We start from the raw sequence: 19,404 nt of genomic DNA on the forward strand, positions 1-19,404 counted from the left end.
ATTTATTTTTATTTATTTGAAGCCATCCAGTTTATTAAGCTGAACTGAATGCTTTGTCTATTTATTTTTTAACTATTATTCCACCATTTATGTTTTTTTTTTTTTTTTTTTTTTTAATTTTTTTTTTTTTTCAACGTTTTTTATTTATTTTTGGGACAGAGAGAGACAGAGCATGAACGGGGGAGGGGCAGAGAGAGAGGGAGACACAGAATCGGAAACAGGCTCCAGGCTCCGAGCCATCAGCCCAGAGCCTGACGCGGGGCTCGAACTCACAGACCGCGAGATCGTGACCTGGCTGAAGTCGGACGCTTAACCGACTGCGCCACCCAGGCGCCCCATCATTTATGTTTTTAACACAGCTAGCATTTAGTTGACATGGAACTGATTGTCTCTGCAATTAAAAGTCCATTTTTTCTAAAGTTTAAGTTGTTAAACCCAGAACAAAGGCAAACTTTAAACTTGTTTTTTTTTTTTTTGGTTTAGCTTATTTTAAAGAACAAGGTGATTTGTACTAGATGAAATTTTTAACATGCCTTAAAAACGTGTATTTGTGTGTGTAATGTAAATGCAAATATTATTGTAGTAAGAACGCCCTGATAATACTTATAATTAATGACATTAGCTGCCCACATAATTATTTAAAATAAGAATATTTTGTAGAATTATTTTAGTATGTCCAACTAGCCAATGCCAATATTTACCTTACTGGAATACATTTCTGGAGGAAAAAGTAGCCTTACAAGTATTCTCTCTCTTAGAGACAGAGAAAGAGATGGGTCGATTTTAGTGGCCTATACACATTATTGTTTATATATTTTAATATATTCTTTTACAGATATATAAATTATCTATATCTATATCTATATCTATATCTATATCTATATCTATATCTATATCTATCTATCTCTATATCTATCTATCTATCTATCTATCTATCTATCTATCTATCTATCTATCTGTCTATCTATATATCTGGTCTAGTGACCCAAGTTAATCTGTATACTAAAAACCAAAATAAGTCAATTTTTCTAAAGAAAAAAAAACACAACTTTTTAAATCTCAGAGATGGTTATAATACCTTAGTCATGAATGAGAGCAAGAGAAGTGGATTTAATGGTGCCACTAAACACGGGCATGATGCTTTAGAAGATAAGAAGAGTAAGAACCTTAAGGGAAGTATGTTTATATCTCCAAGGACTTAACTTCATTTGTGCCATTTTCTACGTTTAGCAGATATTTGACATGCTTTCCAATTTTGGAGCTGTGTTTTACTCTCTGAAAGGACTGGCATTCTGACTGCAGTCTTTCTAAGCCACTTTGTCACTAGAGCTTGATAATTTTCTTTTCATCTTTAAGTGACTGATCTGAACCACCAGATATCAGGGAACATGACTCTGGCAACTGGTTTCAACACACCTTGTTCAGTGGCATATACAGAATGTAATTTCTTTTTTGTGACAGTTTTAATCAAAGTGATGTGAAACACAAGGGCTATAATGCTAGTGATATCACACCTCAAAAGAGGAGAAAGTTTGGTATGTTACCTCCTGATTAGCAGCAGCTAGTTCTTCTTCCAGTGCAGAGACTCTTTCTAAAGAAACCCTCAGTCGCTCCCTTACCTAGAAGAAAAACCAAAATATGTGCAGTAATGTACATCCCATACATGTTAAACTGTGCTGAATCCATCATTAACATTATCCGAGACAGTCATATTTGGCGAATTTTTAACGTAGTTATAGCCCTAAGTGCTCATAAATTCTATGAATACATTGTCACCTTATAGCATCTCTCTATCACGGTATTTCCTTATAAGCAAGTCATTTTAGTCTCAATGACAGAATTTCTAACGGGAAAGAGACAGACCTGCTTATTCTTAATTCTGACTCACAGTAAGTGGAGGCAAAGTTCAAAAATATATTATGAATTCCCCTGAAAAAGACTCACTGATTAAGTATGAGACATAGGCAAAATCTTTCTACTTTTTAAAAAATAATATGTGAGCTTCATTTGGTATGAGTAACTTCATAAAAGATTCTCAGAATCTGAAAAAATGTTGTCTATTGCTTATAGTGTTGTATTAGTTAGAGGTCTACATTGCTACTGAGGGATTGAAAACTATTTGATTACTCTGGAATTCCTAACTAGCTTCCAGATACCAAAGGTTAAGCCATCATATTTTATAGAACCGAATACTCTGCACATTTAGTTTGAAAATATTTATGATTTGGAAATAATATGATTTACAAATGTTTCATAAATAAATGAAACTCAAAGAAGTGGTCTTTAATTCTTGCTTTCTTAGAACTTCTAAAATTGTTTTAGTTATTATATGTTCAGATCTTTAGATATGCTCTACATGACATATATGTAAAATATATATTATCATGTAAAAATTTAAGGAATTCAGAGAAAGGATTTTAACTGAATTTAATTTAATTTAATTCAAATTTAATTGGAATTAAAATTAATGTCTACAGTGACTTAATTTTCCTTAGAAAACAATCAATAAAACACACAGTTCTTCAACTTAAGATGCAATTCATGGTGAATTTTTGAATATGAGCTAACATAGAATTTGCTCCATGGGAATGTTATAGTATTTGTGCAGTTAATATGTATTTTAATATATATTTTTATTAGCTCTAATTTTATTAATGCATTGACAGTATATTTTAGTGTATCACATTTTCCTATTTTAAAAAGATAAGATTTAAGTGAGAATATAGGTTAAATATATTTTAGAAATTCACATAATAATTAAAGTTGAATTTAACATTACTTTTCAATTAGTAAGCAGACAAAAACCCCCCACTAATATCCTATTAATCTAGAATCTAACAAGAAATTTTAAAAAATATCAATTATATTTTTGTGCTGTATAATGATAACTGATACATATTCAGGTGGCTGGGTGCACTTCACTCCTGAAATGTATCTTGAGTTAGAAAGAATAACTATCTGAGAAGAGCTTAATATGAATTATATTTAGTTATGCTCAAATCCTCTGAAAATTAGTAATATGTACATGAATTGATATTTGATATCAAAGATAATTAATTACATAGGATCTTTCATGATATTTAGGTGTGCTAGATAGCCTGACACATACCCATGCTGTTTGACAAATATCCAATTGTTCATTAAAATGCATAAAACTAATAATTCTGATTAATAACTGAACAATAACTACTTGAAAGGAAGTCTTTGATGATTTGACTTGGGGAATACTTTTTTTATGAGCAGCCTGGATAGATGTAAAAGAAGCAAATATCTGAAGGCTGAAAATAAGGAGGATTGCTGATGCGTGGAATTCAGATATCAACAAAAATCTTAGTAGATGTGCTTGATATTTAACAGGGTTGATTATAAAGTTTTACACCCACTTCCTAAAATACCAGCTATAATATTCAGGTGTTCTGAGTGAGAAAGTTCTAAGAATCGTAGTTGATGAGAAGAGCAATATGAAATTGTCAAAATGTAAGTTAACGATCTCACTATAAGCAACATTGATACTATCACATTAACACTGCTGTGAAGAGGTTAGGTGTCTTATTTTAAGATATACTGATACACTGGAATGTTTCTAAAAGAGTTCTTCAAATCATTTACAGAATGGCTGAAACCAGGCTATCCTGTAGGTTAAAGTATCTTCCTGACTTTCTTTGCTAAACTGATGATCACAAAAATTGTTCTAATATGATTCCTATTTACCAAAAAGTTAAACATTTTTATTCTCATTATAGTGAGTCTTCAAAGGGTAAAAATCATTAAGCTTATCAAACAACTTGAATATAGAATAACCCCTCAAATAAATTTAGAATGGTATCTACAGCTTGAGATTATATTACCCACAAAGTAAAGAATCTAAAGGTGTCTCTACAAGAAAATAAAAACAATTTCTGAATATATTTTGAATTAGTTGTAAATCCAAAAATTGGGGCGGTAAATATCAATACATTATGAGATAAATGTATGATTCATGTTTTTATTAGGATAAATTATTCTCTATATTTAATTCATATTGCACTAATTTCTGCTAAACTGAATAAGACAAACAAACAAAGAAAAAAGGTGGGATGCAAAAAAGTAACTTTTCTAAGGCATGAAGAATCCCAACATTTTACCTTGTCTATATAGCTTAAATTGCATTAGTAGTGAAAAAAATATTGTCTCTGACCAGCTTTTAGCTTTTTGCTCTGCTCTGCTAAGCACAGCACCAGCAGAATGACATAATTACCTTTACTTTCCTTGTTAGATTTGGTGTGCTGTGGAACTATCTAGACATGATTGATATGCCATGAAAAATTATAATTTTAACTTTTTTTTTCCTAAATGTAAGTACACAGGTGATATCCTTAGCTCTATACGTAACCTTTTCTGATTTCTTTTGCTATTTAACCACATTCAACGAATCCATTGTTTGCAGTCTCTTAGTTAATACATGTTAATTTTTTAATTTATAGAACTATAGTATAACCTCTAAAATATTTATGTACACCTAGAATTTTTTATTTATAGTTTCATCTACTATATCAATTTTCTTCAGAAGGGTATAAAAAATAACTAAAGAATTTTTTCCCCAAAGGATGTTTCAAAGCTACATACATCCTATCCCTGAGAATTTAAAATAAAATAATTCTCTAAAAATAACAAATGTGTTTCAGGATGAAAAGAAACTTTGGTGGAAGAAGCATAGATTCCAAATTAAAAGTAAGGTATGGCAGGGTTTCATTTTGGAATTATCAGTCCTATAACAGAAAACACTGTAAATGTTTTCTCCTTAGACCAGAAGTTCAAATCCAGTTTGGGCAATATGATATTAGATCACAGAAATATGTATGGAGTGCATATATATATTTACTGTGAATTTTTACTTATACTTAAACATGTATATTTATCATTTCCTCCAGCCTCCAAAATTGGTTAACACACTGGAGAGTGATATTCAAAGTTACGGTCAGTCTTCGCTAATAAGGAAAATTCAAACTTACAACTCAGTGTATGTATAAATAAGGACATTAATAATGACAACTGCCAGTAATTGTAATCATCCATAGCTATGCTTAATTTTCTCTACTTTGTTTAGCTCTTCGTGTGTAACTTTACCCTGTAAAGTCGGTAGTGTCTTGTCCTCAAGAAATGGTTAATTGCATCTTCTTCTGATCATCTCTCTGTATTATAACATGGTATCCATAGTACTTATAGAATGTTGTAATTTGTTTCCCCACCCTTCCTAGCCTCTTGAGTAGCTGTGAGTTATTCCTAGGGGAACTGTCCATGAAAGCACAGATTAATCCTTCAATAACTAAATAAAATGCTACTTAAAACAAGCATGTGGATCAACAGTAACACCAACATCTTTACTTAGTTTGAAAGTTTTATCAAGTGCTGAAATTTATTCACATTAACAGTAATACTCATTAACATTCAATGAGCACTTGCCATATGCTAAGTACCATATAAGAGTTTTTTGCACATCAGATCACATTTAATCCTCATGGCAATTCTATGAGCTAAGTACTATTAGCTCTCCATTCAAAAGAGGAAAACAGATGTTTAGAGAAGTCACTTGTCCATATCTGTCCACCTCCAGAATCCAAGCTCATAACACTTTTCCTTTAGACTGTTCAACAATACTTAGCTGATAATCAGTTCAGTTGCCTATGAACTAACCAATGTCCCTGGAACTTCTGATGAGTTAGTACATACTATTACAGCTCCTAGCGCCATAGTATAAAATGCTTCATTTAGTTATGCTAAACTCACTGAATGTCTACATAGTAGATTATTTGTCTGGTCTAAGTTGTGCAACAACTATTTTCTTCTTAAATGTACTCACAGCCATCAGGTTATTTGTCCTGAATACTGTTTACTGCCTTGCATGCATTCTTTCATAAGATACCGCTCAAGTGATGTGGGAGTGCATACAGGGAACTTCTACGATCACACATTCTCAAGCACCTTCATTCAAGGCATTCAAAACTATTACATTTTCTCTGGATAGGCCGTGCTCTTCTTATACATCTGGGTTATTTTACATATTGATCCTGTTGCTCAGAGTATCTTCATTACTCTGCTTAAAAAACTCCTACACATTCTCTAATATTCAAGTCCAAATGTCATACCCTCTGTGAAGACATTCTTGAACTTTTTAAAATCACTTTCTCAAGTGGAATTAGTCACAACTTTTCCTGTGGCTCCCTATTGCATTATACATACTGTTTCTTAACATTACCCGTTATTGACACGTGAATCTCTAGCAATAACTTTGAACTCCTCAGTCGTAAGGACAATGTCTTATCTATTTCTGTTTGTCAAATATCTGTCTGACTTATAATAGAATATATATATAATAGAATAGAATAATATGAAGTCTTGCAAATTCTTAACAATGTATTTTTTTAATAATAAAGGGAATATGTACTTAATAAATAAAGGGATAATATATAGTATTATATATAAAGGGATATATATATATATAGTATTATATATAAAGGGATATATATAAATAAAGGGATAATATATAATATATAATATATATATAAAATAATAATAAAGGGAATATGTACTTAAACATCAAACATATTAAGTATTTGATACTTGATAGTAGTGATATTATATTTATCAAGGATCTTTATATAATATCAATTTCTATCTTACTCAAAATTATTCATAAACTACTTTCCTCTCATGGCTAAAACGAAAAATAAGCTACAATTTCTTCTTAACAATCTAGAAGGTAGAATTATAGTTATCCTTATGCACATACTTCACATAATACCCTGGTCTAAGACCATCTGAAAGACCAGTGATAAAAGTATATATGTACATAAATTTTAACTAGAGCACAAGTGTCTGCATGCTTAAAACCTAGATATAACCGGGTAATAATCTCTCATTTGGATTTTAATACTCAGAACTTATCAGGTACTTTCTAATTGAAGTGCCCCAATTCCCACTCTACAAAATCCTAAAGCTTTATTAATTTTAAAAAGTTAATTCTGTAACATTTCACAAAATTAAAATCATGTCATAAGCCTTATTAATCTCCAAAGGATATTATCATCATATTGGCTTATTTATGTCAGTTGAAGTTTTTTGAGTAACAGCTAAAAGAAGCTTACTGCCACTTTTTTAAAAAGACCTAAAGCAAGTTTTCTCCACTGATACCTTATGCTGTTATATTCAGAGATTCCTCAAAATATATACTCAGAATATATACTCAGAAGTTATCAGAGATCGAATAAAATGTATGCTTCTAATATAAACCTCCAAAGGTTAGAGTATACATCCAATTTACACTTCAAGATATGTTGAATTTCCAGTTAGTGGTCTTCTGTGTTGGGATCTATAGACATGCATTTCAGAGAGGGGCTGGGAGGAGAGAAAGAGAAGGAGAGAGAGGGAGACTGAATGACAATATTAAATTTCAAATGGCCATCTGGACTAGGACCATAATGCACCACAATAAAAGTGTAACTTGATAAGCCATAGATTCGGTGGCATTAAAAAAAACAGGGTTATGAGCATCACCAATATACACACAATAATCCAGCCGCAGTTATAAAAATGATTTTCCTATAATTCAAACGTGTTTCTCTGTACTCATTTACGTCAGGAGTCAGCTGAGTCATGGATGAAGACAAGGAACCTGATGCTCATGACGAAAGCACAGTGAAGCTTGAAATCTCCTGTCAATACTCTTTAAAATTGGTAGCTGAAGTTTATTTTATTTTTTTAAATTTCAGCTTCACTGAGGTATAATCGACACATAAAACTGTAATCAACCTTTCTAAATACTCTACCTTTTCATCCAAGGCCTTGTGGTGCTCAAACAAAGATTTCAGTGCCTTGAGAACCTCGACTTCACTGGACACTCCCGAGGGGGACTGGGCTTGCCGTTTTACCACCGTCATTCTTAGCGACCTTTCATGTCGTGACACCAGGCATTCCAAGTGCTCCAGTAACAGCTATTGGGCGCAACAGAAAATGTAATTACCCTAAATGCAATTATCTTATGAACACAAGTTACTAATACTTATGAATGACTTCTATCTGAAAAGATTGCAGGTTTACCTAGCATCTCATGATAACCTCAGAGTTTACCACAGGTAGCAGCAAAGAAGCACACACCTGAATCTAAGCCAGGGTCCATAAAAGGCATTGAAGGTCCATAAAACTGCATCTCTATCATATAATGGAATTACTCATTTAAAAAATGTAATGTAAATTCTTATTCATCCTTTTAGAAAATTTAATAATTTCAGCATGAGCTCAGTAGAAATAGAACACAAAATAGATGTGATCAAATAGAGTAATTATTGAAGAACATTGCACAATGCATGATGATTTTGTTAGAAGAGTATTAAAAGTCACAACTAACTTAATACACATTTGGTCATTTAAAATTGTTGAATTGAAAGAAATGAGCATAATTATGTTGGTCTGAATGTGATTATAGTGATAATCACATTTGTATAGTGATTATAGTAATAGTTATAATCACATGTTGCTATAAAAATCACAGTGAAAATCACTAATAATTTTATTTACAATTAATTCTTAGGTTACATAATAAAGTAGATGCAACCAAGTGGAATATAGGAACTGAGGTTTTGCAATAGTCATTTGGGGAAAAGAGGTTTTTAAATAATGGTCTACTTGAGAACCTACACTCACCCAGAGTAGCCTCTGGGGCCATGAAAGTCCAGAAAACAGTGTCTCAGTCTGTTCCAGACCTACACCCTAACATTTCCCAAAGAAATTTTACTTTCAAATGTTTTGTGTGGGGCGACTGGGTGGCTCAGTCAGTTAAGCATTCGACTCTTGGTTTTGGCTCAGGACATGATCTCACAGTTTTGTGAGTTCGAAAGCCTCACTGGGCTCTGTGCTGACGGTGCAGAGCCTGCTTGGGATTCTCTGTCTCCCTCTCTCTCTGCCCCTCTCCCAGTCATGCTATCTCAGTCTCTCTCAGGATAAATAAATAAACTTAAAAAAATAAAAATGTTTTGTGAATTGGGGCTTCACCTTTGTTTAGTTTAATAAGGCAGTTCTGCTGCTAAAAACAAAGATACCTGAAAAAAAAAACTGCTGGGTTAACTTCTCAGTTATTAATATTTTGGTCAGGGAAGAATAATATATGACCAGGAAGTTTTGTGGGAGAGATTTTCAGAAGGGTAGTGAAAAGTATAGGCTAACAAATGCCTATGTAAAATAAAGCAGAAGTTACTCAAACAAAAAAGGAAAAAGCAGATATAAGATACTGGGATGGAAAGAAATAAAGAAAACATATTTTTTTCAGGAGTTTTCCTAAAGCTTACATATCCTAAAGTAGTAAAAATGCTTGGTTTTCACAATGTCATTGTTCAATTCGGTGTCACATATTAGTGTCACATTTCTTAGTTCTTTTTTTTTTTTTTAATTTTTTTTTTAACATTTATTATTAAGAGACAGAGCGTGAATAGGGGAGGGGCAGAGAGAGAGGGAGACACAGAATCGGAAGCAGGTTCCAGGCTCTGAGCTGTCAGCACAGAACCTGACGCGGGGCTTGAACTCACAAATTGCAAGATCATGACCTGAGCTGAAGTCGAATGCTTAACCAACTGAGCCACCCAAGTGCCCCTCTTAGTTCTTAATAAATTAATTTCTCTACATTCACCATCAGTAATTATGGTTCGAAGTGTCAGAAAACTTTGCCATGCATTGGCACAGAAGAACACAAATAACTGAGACCCTAAATGTATAGATCAGTAGGTAGGGATTATATTTAAGGGTCAAAATAATATTAATAGTTCTTCCGTGTGAAATGACACAATGTTTTCAAAGAGCTTTCCTTTTATTTCTCAATCTTTGATTATATTCATGGTATTCTACTCTCTTGAAGTCTACAGATACGTGTGTGCACTGGTTAAATCCGAGCTGTTTCACGAAGGTTATGGGAGTTTGTACAAACTTAACCCTAAAACAGAGAGTTATGGGAGCTGAAAAGAGGAGAGACCTACTTTGCATAGAGCAGTAAACAGATGTTTCATTGAGAGGATGATATTGAAACTGAGACTTAAAAGATGAGAAGAGCTGGCCAAATGAAGAGCCAGAGGAAGAAAACTCCTGGAAGAGGGCACAGCTGGGCATATCGAGGAACTGAAAATAGACTGGTGTGGTTAAAGCAAAGTTTGTCAGGGAAAGGCTAACATCAGATGACGTTGGAGAAATAAGCAGCGTTAAGTTCACACAGAGCCCTAGAACCTATGAGAAATAGGTTGCTCCCAAGCAGACTTTGCAGAGTCCGGATACTCGAGTTATCCACCTCAAATGGTGTGCTGACACTGGCCCATACCAGCTTGTTAGAGGGGATTGTTAATTTTCAGGAATTCTGTGAGCCGGTGGTTAAACATAGTTATTGTTGAAGCTTAAATTATGTAAGCTTATAATTAAATAAACAATATTTGAAAAGATAATAAACACTCAAAATGTATTAACTCCTAATTATTTTACTAAATTCCAAGTTTTTAATAAAATTCCTAAGTATTTTACCATTATCTAGACTCTTTGGGGTGTTTACGTCTATTGCCTCTGAAGGTAGAAATACCACAGGTTGGTTCTCTATTGTGCATCATTTCACTTCTCAGCTTTCAGTGATATCATGTTGGTAGCTTGAAGTCAGGCACCATGGGAGTATTAAAACCATGGGAATTCCAAATACTATAGGTTAGTGCTTTTTAAATTTTTTCTGGTAAAATAAATCATTTACCAGCATATCATTGTCACTAGCCATCAAGTCATCGGGTTGCGAGCCCAAACATTACAGAGCGGAGAAGGGCCATCATTACTGTGCCCTTTCTGAATCCCTGACCCATTGAATTGGTGAGTACAGTATAATGTTGTTTCTGAGGTTAAATTTTGGTGTGGTCTGTTATGAACCAATAGCTAATCAAAAGATCTTCTCTAAAAGAACCCTCAACTATTTAGCATGGTAACGGTACTGAGGAAAAGAAAATACCAAATTTCTTGGATGTTACCTCTGAACTAGGACTAGTTAGTTCAACAATCTGCTAGACAAAAATTAATCACCTTGTGGATATCAGCCTATTTCTCTGGCCACCACAATATTTGTTCAATGGGTATAGAAAAGTGACCATGGTTTCAGGGATGGAAGTTATTCACTGACCTGGCAAAATGGGCTTCTCATCATTAAGGTTGATAGGGTTACCACCACAGCTGAATGGCCAAGTGACCAGCTGCAGCCATCAATCTTGAACCCCTGATATGATAACAGTCCACCTAGAGACCAGGCTAGTCACCTTGATGCAAGCAGATCACATCAAATCCCTTCCATCAAGGAGGGGGTGTCTATCTTTTCTTAATGTAATTTTTTTTCTGGATATGGATTTGCCTTCTCTAATGGCTATGCTTCTACTGGCAATACCATTTCATCAAGATTTTTGCTTACAGTCTTGTTATCATACACAATATTACTTCTGACCAAAAAAAACCACATTTTAAAGTGAAGGGGGTAATGCAACTGACTGATGCCTCCAGCCCTGGTTCACTACACTATCACATCATTCAGAAGCAGGTGATTCTATAGAACGGTTAAAGGATCCAAAGAAGAGTCTGTCTTAATTCAATCTTGGAGATAACACAGTGCTAGGCCGGGAGGCTATCATCCTGAAATTATGTACTTAGAGCTGGTGATGAATATATATCAGTTCATCTACAGAAGTCCAAGAATTGAGGTTTAGAATTGGAATTTATAACTGCCATTAGGACTTTTTGACCAGCTGGAGAAAGGGGGATTTTTTTTTTGTTATATTATATATACATAATGTATATTATTCTCCCTCTTTATTTTATATTGGATACTTGATTCTGATTAACACTTAAAGTAGTCAATAGGTTATAGAATATTAAGATATGATTGACATTTAATAAGAGCAAGAGTATACATATGGACAAACCCTGGTTATGTAGCTACATTCATGGACTTTCTTTTTTGAGAAAAGGTGATTTTGTTTATGTTCAAGTATAGTTGTATTGCTGGATAGATACATGTCAGTATCGCTGCTGCTTAGAATTTTAATATGGAAGAGTACAACAAAAGTTGTAGTGGAGACGTATTTGTGGTTGCCCCCAATTTTTTGAACATATCCTCCATCTTTGATAGTTCTCTGCATTCTGAATGTCATCCTCCCAATACTGGATTCAAAACATTTCTCAGGCATGTTTAACCACTAGGTGGCAGACATGTGACTTAAGAGTCAGCCAACCAGAGTCACCCACATAGGGCAGATTCTGAAGGGAGCCAGATGAAGAAACTTGCTAGCATGGGGGTCCATTTTGTTGGCACAGGTGGTAGCAGAGGCTGCACGTTTCTGGGTCTGGGAATGTAAGGAAAACCCACAAGGCTAAGAAATATGGTCCTAGACATTGTGCACAGAAGCTATGTTTAGAGATTTCTCATATTCCTTAATTAATGTCTTCTTGATTAATACAGTTAAGCTGTACTGCTTTATGCAATTAGGAACTTTCATCTATCTAATAATAACACAAAATAATGTGTTCTTTAAAACAGACGTCTTAAGGGCTTAAGAATACTGAATACTCCTCAATACTTACTGAATACTAAGGGCTCCTGAATACTCCTCAATACTTAGGAAAATATTCTATAGAATATGTGCTTAATACTCACTTGTTGAATTGAAGTAAGATAAATGTAACTTATCTAGCCTAGAGAATGTGGCCCAAAATGTTCAAATCTAGCATATACCTATAGCTTTGAAGCTTGCAAATTTAAATAAATGAAAAATAAAGAGGAATTCAATAAGATACCACTAATAATCTACTAATTATACACCTTTGCTAGGAGCTACACTTTTATTTATTTATTTATTTATTTATTTATTTATTTATTTAGAGCGCACATGAACAGGGGAGAGGGGCCAAGGGAGAGAGAAGCCACACTTAGCATGGAGCCCAAAACAGGGGGCTCAATCCCCATGACCCTGGGATCATGACCTGAGCCTGAATCAAGATTTGGACTCTCAGCCAACTGAGCCACCCAGGCATTCTGCTAAGAACGACTCTTTTTCTAATATTTAATAAATCTTGCCGAAGGCACTCTCCCTGGTGTACTCAAAAGACTGCAGGGACTACATAAATGGCCACTAGTTCTACAGTGTAATTCATTTCAAATGACCACAGATTAGGGGCGCCTGGGTAGCTCTCAGTTAAGCATCTGACTTCAGCTCAGGTCATGATCTCACAGTTTGTAGGTTCAAGCCCATGTTGGGCTCTGTGCTAACAGCTCAGAGCCTGGAGCCTGCTTCAGATTCTGTGTCACCCTCTGTCTCTGACCTACCCCCACTTGCGCTCTGTCTCTCTCTGTCTCTCAAAGATGAATAAATGTTAAAAAAATTTTTTTAATGACCATGGTTTATATATATATATACACATATACACAAACATATAATATATGCATATGTACATATTGATTGCATCATTGGAAATTTTTGAACTAAATTTCTAAAATTATACAACTTATTATTACATTTAAATTCCACCTAACCTATGTGAAATAAATTCTTTTCTTTTTTAAAAATTTTTTTAATGTTTATTTATTTTTGAGAGAGAGCCACAGAACATGAGCAGGGGAGGGTCAGAGAGAGAGGGAGACACAGACTCTGAAGCAGGCTCCAGGCTCCAAGCTGTCAGCACAGAGCCTGGCACAGGGCTCGAACTCATGAACGTGAGATCATGACCTGAGCTGAAGTCGGATGATTAACCAACTGAGCCACCCAGGTGCCCTGAGTGTAAAATTATTTTCAATCACAAATGACATTCAAGTAGAAATACATTCTGGACTGTATACTAAATTTGGCTGCTGTAATACGGCCACATAATACATCACTAACATCTGAGAATGAGAAACTTCAAACTAGTTGCTTTTGTGCTCAGTGTACTTAACATCCTCTACCCTCAAATACTGTTTACCATCCCCTACAGTTCTATGTAAATGCTTAGGTCTCATATTGCAGAAGTTGTGCTATTAGTTATGTCCTTAGTTATGTTATATGTTAGTTATATGTCCTCTTCTGCTTATCATATCCTATCAGAGCACTTTCAGATACAAGCACATATGCACGCACATGTGTCTTCACCTGCCTTCAACTGCTAGGGTCTTCCTTTCAATTGGCCTGTACTTTCTACTCATTGAGGAAGTATATATGAAGGGATTTTATTAACTAGTGTAGACAGAAGTTTGTCAAAAATGGGAAGCTTCTCTAGTAATGGAAGGGGTCTCATTGTAATTAAGCGTTTATTTGTATAATTTCTTGGCTCAAAACAAAAGTAAGGGCATTTTAAGGAATGTTTCAAATTAGTCTTTAATTTGAATTGAGGATAATTAAGTCTTTTAGTTGGTGACCTATAAGATAAAATTATAGCTTTACTATTTATAATTGACATTAAGAATGCCTCATAATTTCTTTTACAAAGTCATGCAATAGCTACTTTCTAAAACACTGCCAATAACATAAACATTCTTTGAAATCTTCAGCCACAAAAACAGTTAAAATGGTTCCAAAACAATAAAAATTTTCCACTCTGATATTAATAAACAATAACTGTTTATTATTTATTATTTATTATTTCTGGTTTATTATTTCTGGTTTTCTTTTAGCTTTTTACTAATTAATTCTACTAAAACATGATAAGGTTTAGTAGTTGATCTGAGTTATGTTGAAATAATGGCAGGAATAAATTATTTTCTATAAATATAATTTGCCTAAGTATGGTCAGAAAAGTTTTAGAAACAACAAATTTTGGGGGTGCCTGGGTGGCTCAGTCAGATGAGTGTCCATTGGACTTTTGATTTCAGCTCCGGTCATGGTCCCAGGGTCGTGCGATTGAGCCCCACATCCTACTCCGATCTGAGTAGAGAGCCTGCTTAAGAGTCTCTCTCCCTCTCCCCCTCGGTCCCTCTCCCCTGCTTTCTTGCTCTTTCTAAAATAAAAATAAATAAATAAATAAATAAATAAATAAATAAAATTAAAAAAAAATAAAAAATAACAAATTTTGCCTAATCATTTTTCTACACTTACAGTGTGATAATATTAAACATTAAAGTTTTTTGAATGTTTTTATAAATATTCTCTACAATTTTTGAAATTTCTACTTTTGCATGGTAATTAATAATATTAGGATGACTTTATTTGGATGTCCTGAATTTAATTACTTGAGGCAACTGAATTTACTGATTACTTTGATTTCTTTCATTCATTCATATTTTTGAGCTGGGGACCAGGTGTTACTATAGTGACAAAATGATAAATGGCCACAACTTTCAGCTCTGACATCAGAATAAATACCTCGTATTTATCAATTTGCACACAACTGATACAGAATAAATTACTGAACATTAGAACTGAACTATAGAAAAATGGACAAACTCTCCTTTTTTCCTAAACACAACCCTTGTATCATGTATGATTTGCAAGTGACATTAGGAATATGGTCTCTTAAATATATATCCTGTGGTTAAGCTGAGAAGTAGATACCCTAAATGTGTCACTTATAAGCTGGGTGGCCTGGGGCAAATTATTTATATATTAGTTTTCCCATCAATTAAATGGGAATAATGAGATTTCTGTAACGATAAAGTGAGTTAAACATACAAAACATTTAGAAAACAGTTCACATGTAATTAATGTCAGCTAGTATAATATGATCATTATTATTAATTGCTATATCCAATAAATCATTTATTGAACTCCCTCTGACACATATATTCTAGTTGGAGAAGATATAATTCATTCAAATATTATGTAGTAGAGCCCTGTCTCATTTATTGTTTTGATGATACTCAAAATTAACACAAATACTCTATCCTCTTATGAGTTCTCTTTGTGGACTTTTTTTGTTGTTGTTATTTATCTCAATTCATGAGGATAAGTTAACTCGCCAACATGGAAAGAGAATGGTATCAGAATGCTGGAAATGGAGACACTCACTTCTACTTTAAACCTCCTCACAATATCAAGAGCAAATTCTGTAGCTCTTTCTCTATGACTAAATAGTGGTGTTTACAGCAGGGAAAAACAAAACAAAACAAAAAACCCCAACAACAACAAAAAACAGAACATGTAGACATGTAGAAGGAGAAATTATTACATAAATTTATAAAAAGTACTACATTTTATAACATTGAGAGGGCATTATGGGGGAAGGAAGAAGATATGTTTGATTTTTAGCCCTGGATATTTTTTGGGGGAGGGTGATAGGTGATTATGTAACTTAGGAAGTTGATATGTAATTGATGCTTTGCACAAAGAAGGTTCCATAAATCTTTTTTCCTTGGTTTAATCAACAACAAAAGTCCTCCACACGACTGCTTTAAGGAATGTGGAAAAAGTGTTTTTCTGCTCTATTCATGGTTTCAAAGTAAATATCATTCATGTTTAAAGTCATGTTTAAAATCAATGGCTTCTGTTACCCTACTGGAATTTAATATTTCTATCTTTCTCACTTTGACCCCTGAAGAGGTATTTCAAGTACAGCTTGCCTTACTTCCTGTATCCTCCAAGGATCCTTTGCAGGTGTAACAGCTGCAGGTACTCCTGGACCTCGTGGAGTGTAATATGATGAATATTGTATGGATGCTGCTTCCTAGTTCTCTGAAATTAGTCACAATCAGGAAGGAATGAGGTACTCACTCCATATTGCAATGGTTTATTCTTAGGCAATGTCTTCTCTAAGCTGTTGTAAATCTTAGTTTTTTGGTTTTTTTTTCCATAGACCTAACTTGAGTAATTATGCCAATGGTCTCATGGCTAAAGGCACAAGCTCTGAAGTTAGACTGCCTTAGCTTTCAAATGCCTTCTCTTCTATCTATTCACTGTGTAAGTTCTGGCAAGTTATATGCCTTTTTCTGAGCAGTTGCCTCCTCTGTAAAGTGGGGGTAATTATAATGTGTCCCTCATAGGCATTAAGAAGGAGTAAAGGGCTGTAGGGAAAAAAAAAACTGTATAAAGAAGAAATACATAGCTAAAAGAAGAATTTCTGGTGTATTTTAAATATGAGAATTAGTTGAAAGTCTACCAAGAAGTTTGCATTTCCCTCCATGCTCAGTTTCCGGATCCTACTTTTACATTTGGCTGTACTGTGCTACAGCAGGGAATGTAGCCTAAAGCATTAAAATGGAAAATAGTGAAATAGGGCAGAATAAATCTCATGGCAGAAATAAATTTTAAATTTGCATAAAAAAATTATAACTTAAAAATCAAGGGTGAAAAAAATAGAAAAAATTCATCTGACACCCGATAACATGATCTAAACTGTCTTTGTTGTGTTCTCTTTGAGGCAGCCCATGTAACTGGCTCATCAAAGTCTCAATGAAAATCAATTCCTTGGGGGGCCTCGGTGGCTCAGTCGGTTAAGTTGTCTGAGTTCCATTCAGGTCATGATCTCACGGCTTTTGAGTTGGAGCCTGCATCAGGCTCTGTGCTGACAGCTCAGAGCCTGGAGCCTACTTCAGATTCTGTATCTCCCTCTTTCTCTGCTCCTCCTCTGCTTGTGCTCTCTGTCTCAAAAATAAATAAACATTAAAAAATAATAATAAAAAAAAGAAAACCAATTCCTTGTGTGTATGCTGTGTGAATTCTCTTTACCGTAAAATAAGACCCCTAAGAATAAGGAGATAAATCGAGTTTGATCATATAGCCATTATTCATACAATGCATACTTCTCATTAAAGGCACAAGCTCACTGTTTGTGGAGGTATTATTTTTATGTTACTTTCTAAGTCCAAGCATAAAATGAATACACTATTAACTATATCTCACTTTCTCATTTTATAGTAATAATCTGATAGAGTTGTAACCCTGAAAATATTTTTCACCTACTTCATGTTGAAATTGAGTTATATATCCACACAGAAGTGTTTTTAGTAGAGAAATTTATAGGTAATCTGGTGATTTATATATCTTATGAAATTTAGTGACTTTTCCTTCTGAATAAGAAAATACAGCATCTTTGATCAAATTCTGGGCTTTAATGTCACAGGGCATAAGACTGAAAGAATATATGAGTTTCTAAGAACAGAATACAGTAAAGCCCATCAGTATCATGAAATCAGAACATCAGAACTGGAAATCTCAATCATCTTCTGAAATAGAAAAGGTATGCCTCTCTTAATTAGGAGAGTTCTGCTCCAGTGGTTTTATACATTCTCTTTTTTTTTTTCTTTTTTAATAAATACTTTGCTGGAGTGAAGTGAGGACCAATGCCCAGCCACTCCCTCACATCACCCCACAATTGAAACTTACACCCTCTTAAGCCACACCTCTTCTGCCCACTTCCAGCCTCTGAGGTATTGGTCCCTTACTCCAATACAACAGTTTGGAAGTTTGAAACTCACTATTGAAATCCAGCCCTTCTTTGTAAACTCAAATAAAGCAAAGGAAAGAGGAATAAAAACATTTTCTAAGGCAACATAGTGATTTAGTAGCTGAGACTGTAATTTAGGTTTCCGGCCTTCCTGTTTTGAGTTTTACAGAATATTCTCCTTTACTTTAAATAACACACTATGAGTTAGTATCTGCTTAAAGTCTTCCTCAAGCTTTAAAATATTTTATTTGTATGAGTATACAAGAGATAAGGCACTGCATTGTATATGGAATTAATTCCAAGCAGAGGCAGTTTTATACTTACTCTTGTGTTGTTTCTTTCAGCTTTCAGTTCAGAAATTTCTTCTTCCTTTTCTAGAAGTTGTTCCCTACAAGCATTGAGTTCTTTTGTCAGTGCAGCAAATTCCTGAAAAGGGGATAAATACATTTGAAGACATATTTCAGATATAAAAAGAAATGTCCCGCAGGGATAAAAAAAATCAAAATATAAACTTCTGAATGTCAAAAATGGAAATAATGACTTCAATGACAGGAATATAAATATATTGCTATTATTAAATTAATTTGGTTCCAATGGTCAGAAAATGCTAATCCATGATATTTAGCATTCACATTTTATTATAATATGTTGCTCAGATGAGTGTATAAAATATATTTCAAAATGTACCAAATGTCACATTGAAATTGACATTAGTATGACAATATGCAAATTATATATATACACACACACACACAATATTGATTTAAATATAGCCAATTCTGTGAACAACTCCAAAAATCTCACTTTAATCCCTATTTAGCAATGTTCAGACTGAGTATACTAAATCATCAAAAATCAAAACAGAAAACAAAACAAAAACCATTACCAACAACAACAAAAACCCTACTAAATGCTATGCTATTTAGAGATTAAGATGTTCATTTATATGTTAACAAGATGAAAAAAAGAGAATGTACCTCTTACAAAATAATAAATATCTAAGAGTTAATAAAATCATCTAGC

At 33.8% G+C, this 19,404-nt stretch overlaps 1 protein-coding gene across 3 annotated transcripts in view; it reads right to left on the reverse strand.

The window, feature by feature from the left end:
- PPFIA2 (PTPRF interacting protein alpha 2) overlaps window positions 1–19,404 on the reverse strand; it is a 487,632-nt gene that overhangs the window by 182,785 nt on the left and 285,443 nt on the right. For 2 of the 3 annotated variants that reach the window (XM_042992818.1, XM_042992817.1), the window contains exons 1-3: window positions 18,706–18,785; window positions 7,806–7,970; window positions 1,545–1,619 (exon numbers count right to left, since the gene is read on the reverse strand). In XM_042992818.1, coding sequence (XP_042848752.1) covers window positions 1,545–1,619; window positions 7,806–7,916 — 186 coding nt within the window. In that variant the 5' untranslated portion in view covers window positions 7,917–7,970; window positions 18,706–18,785. Of the gene's footprint in view, window positions 1–1,544; window positions 1,620–7,805; window positions 7,971–18,705; window positions 18,808–19,404 lie in introns of those variants that run through there. The other variant, XM_042992819.1, reaches the window with a different exon arrangement.

The sequence above is a fragment of the Panthera tigris genome, chromosome B4, assembly GCF_018350195.1.
Source record: "Panthera tigris isolate Pti1 chromosome B4, P.tigris_Pti1_mat1.1, whole genome shotgun sequence".
In the NCBI taxonomy this organism is placed as follows: Eukaryota; Metazoa; Chordata; class Mammalia; order Carnivora; family Felidae; genus Panthera; species Panthera tigris.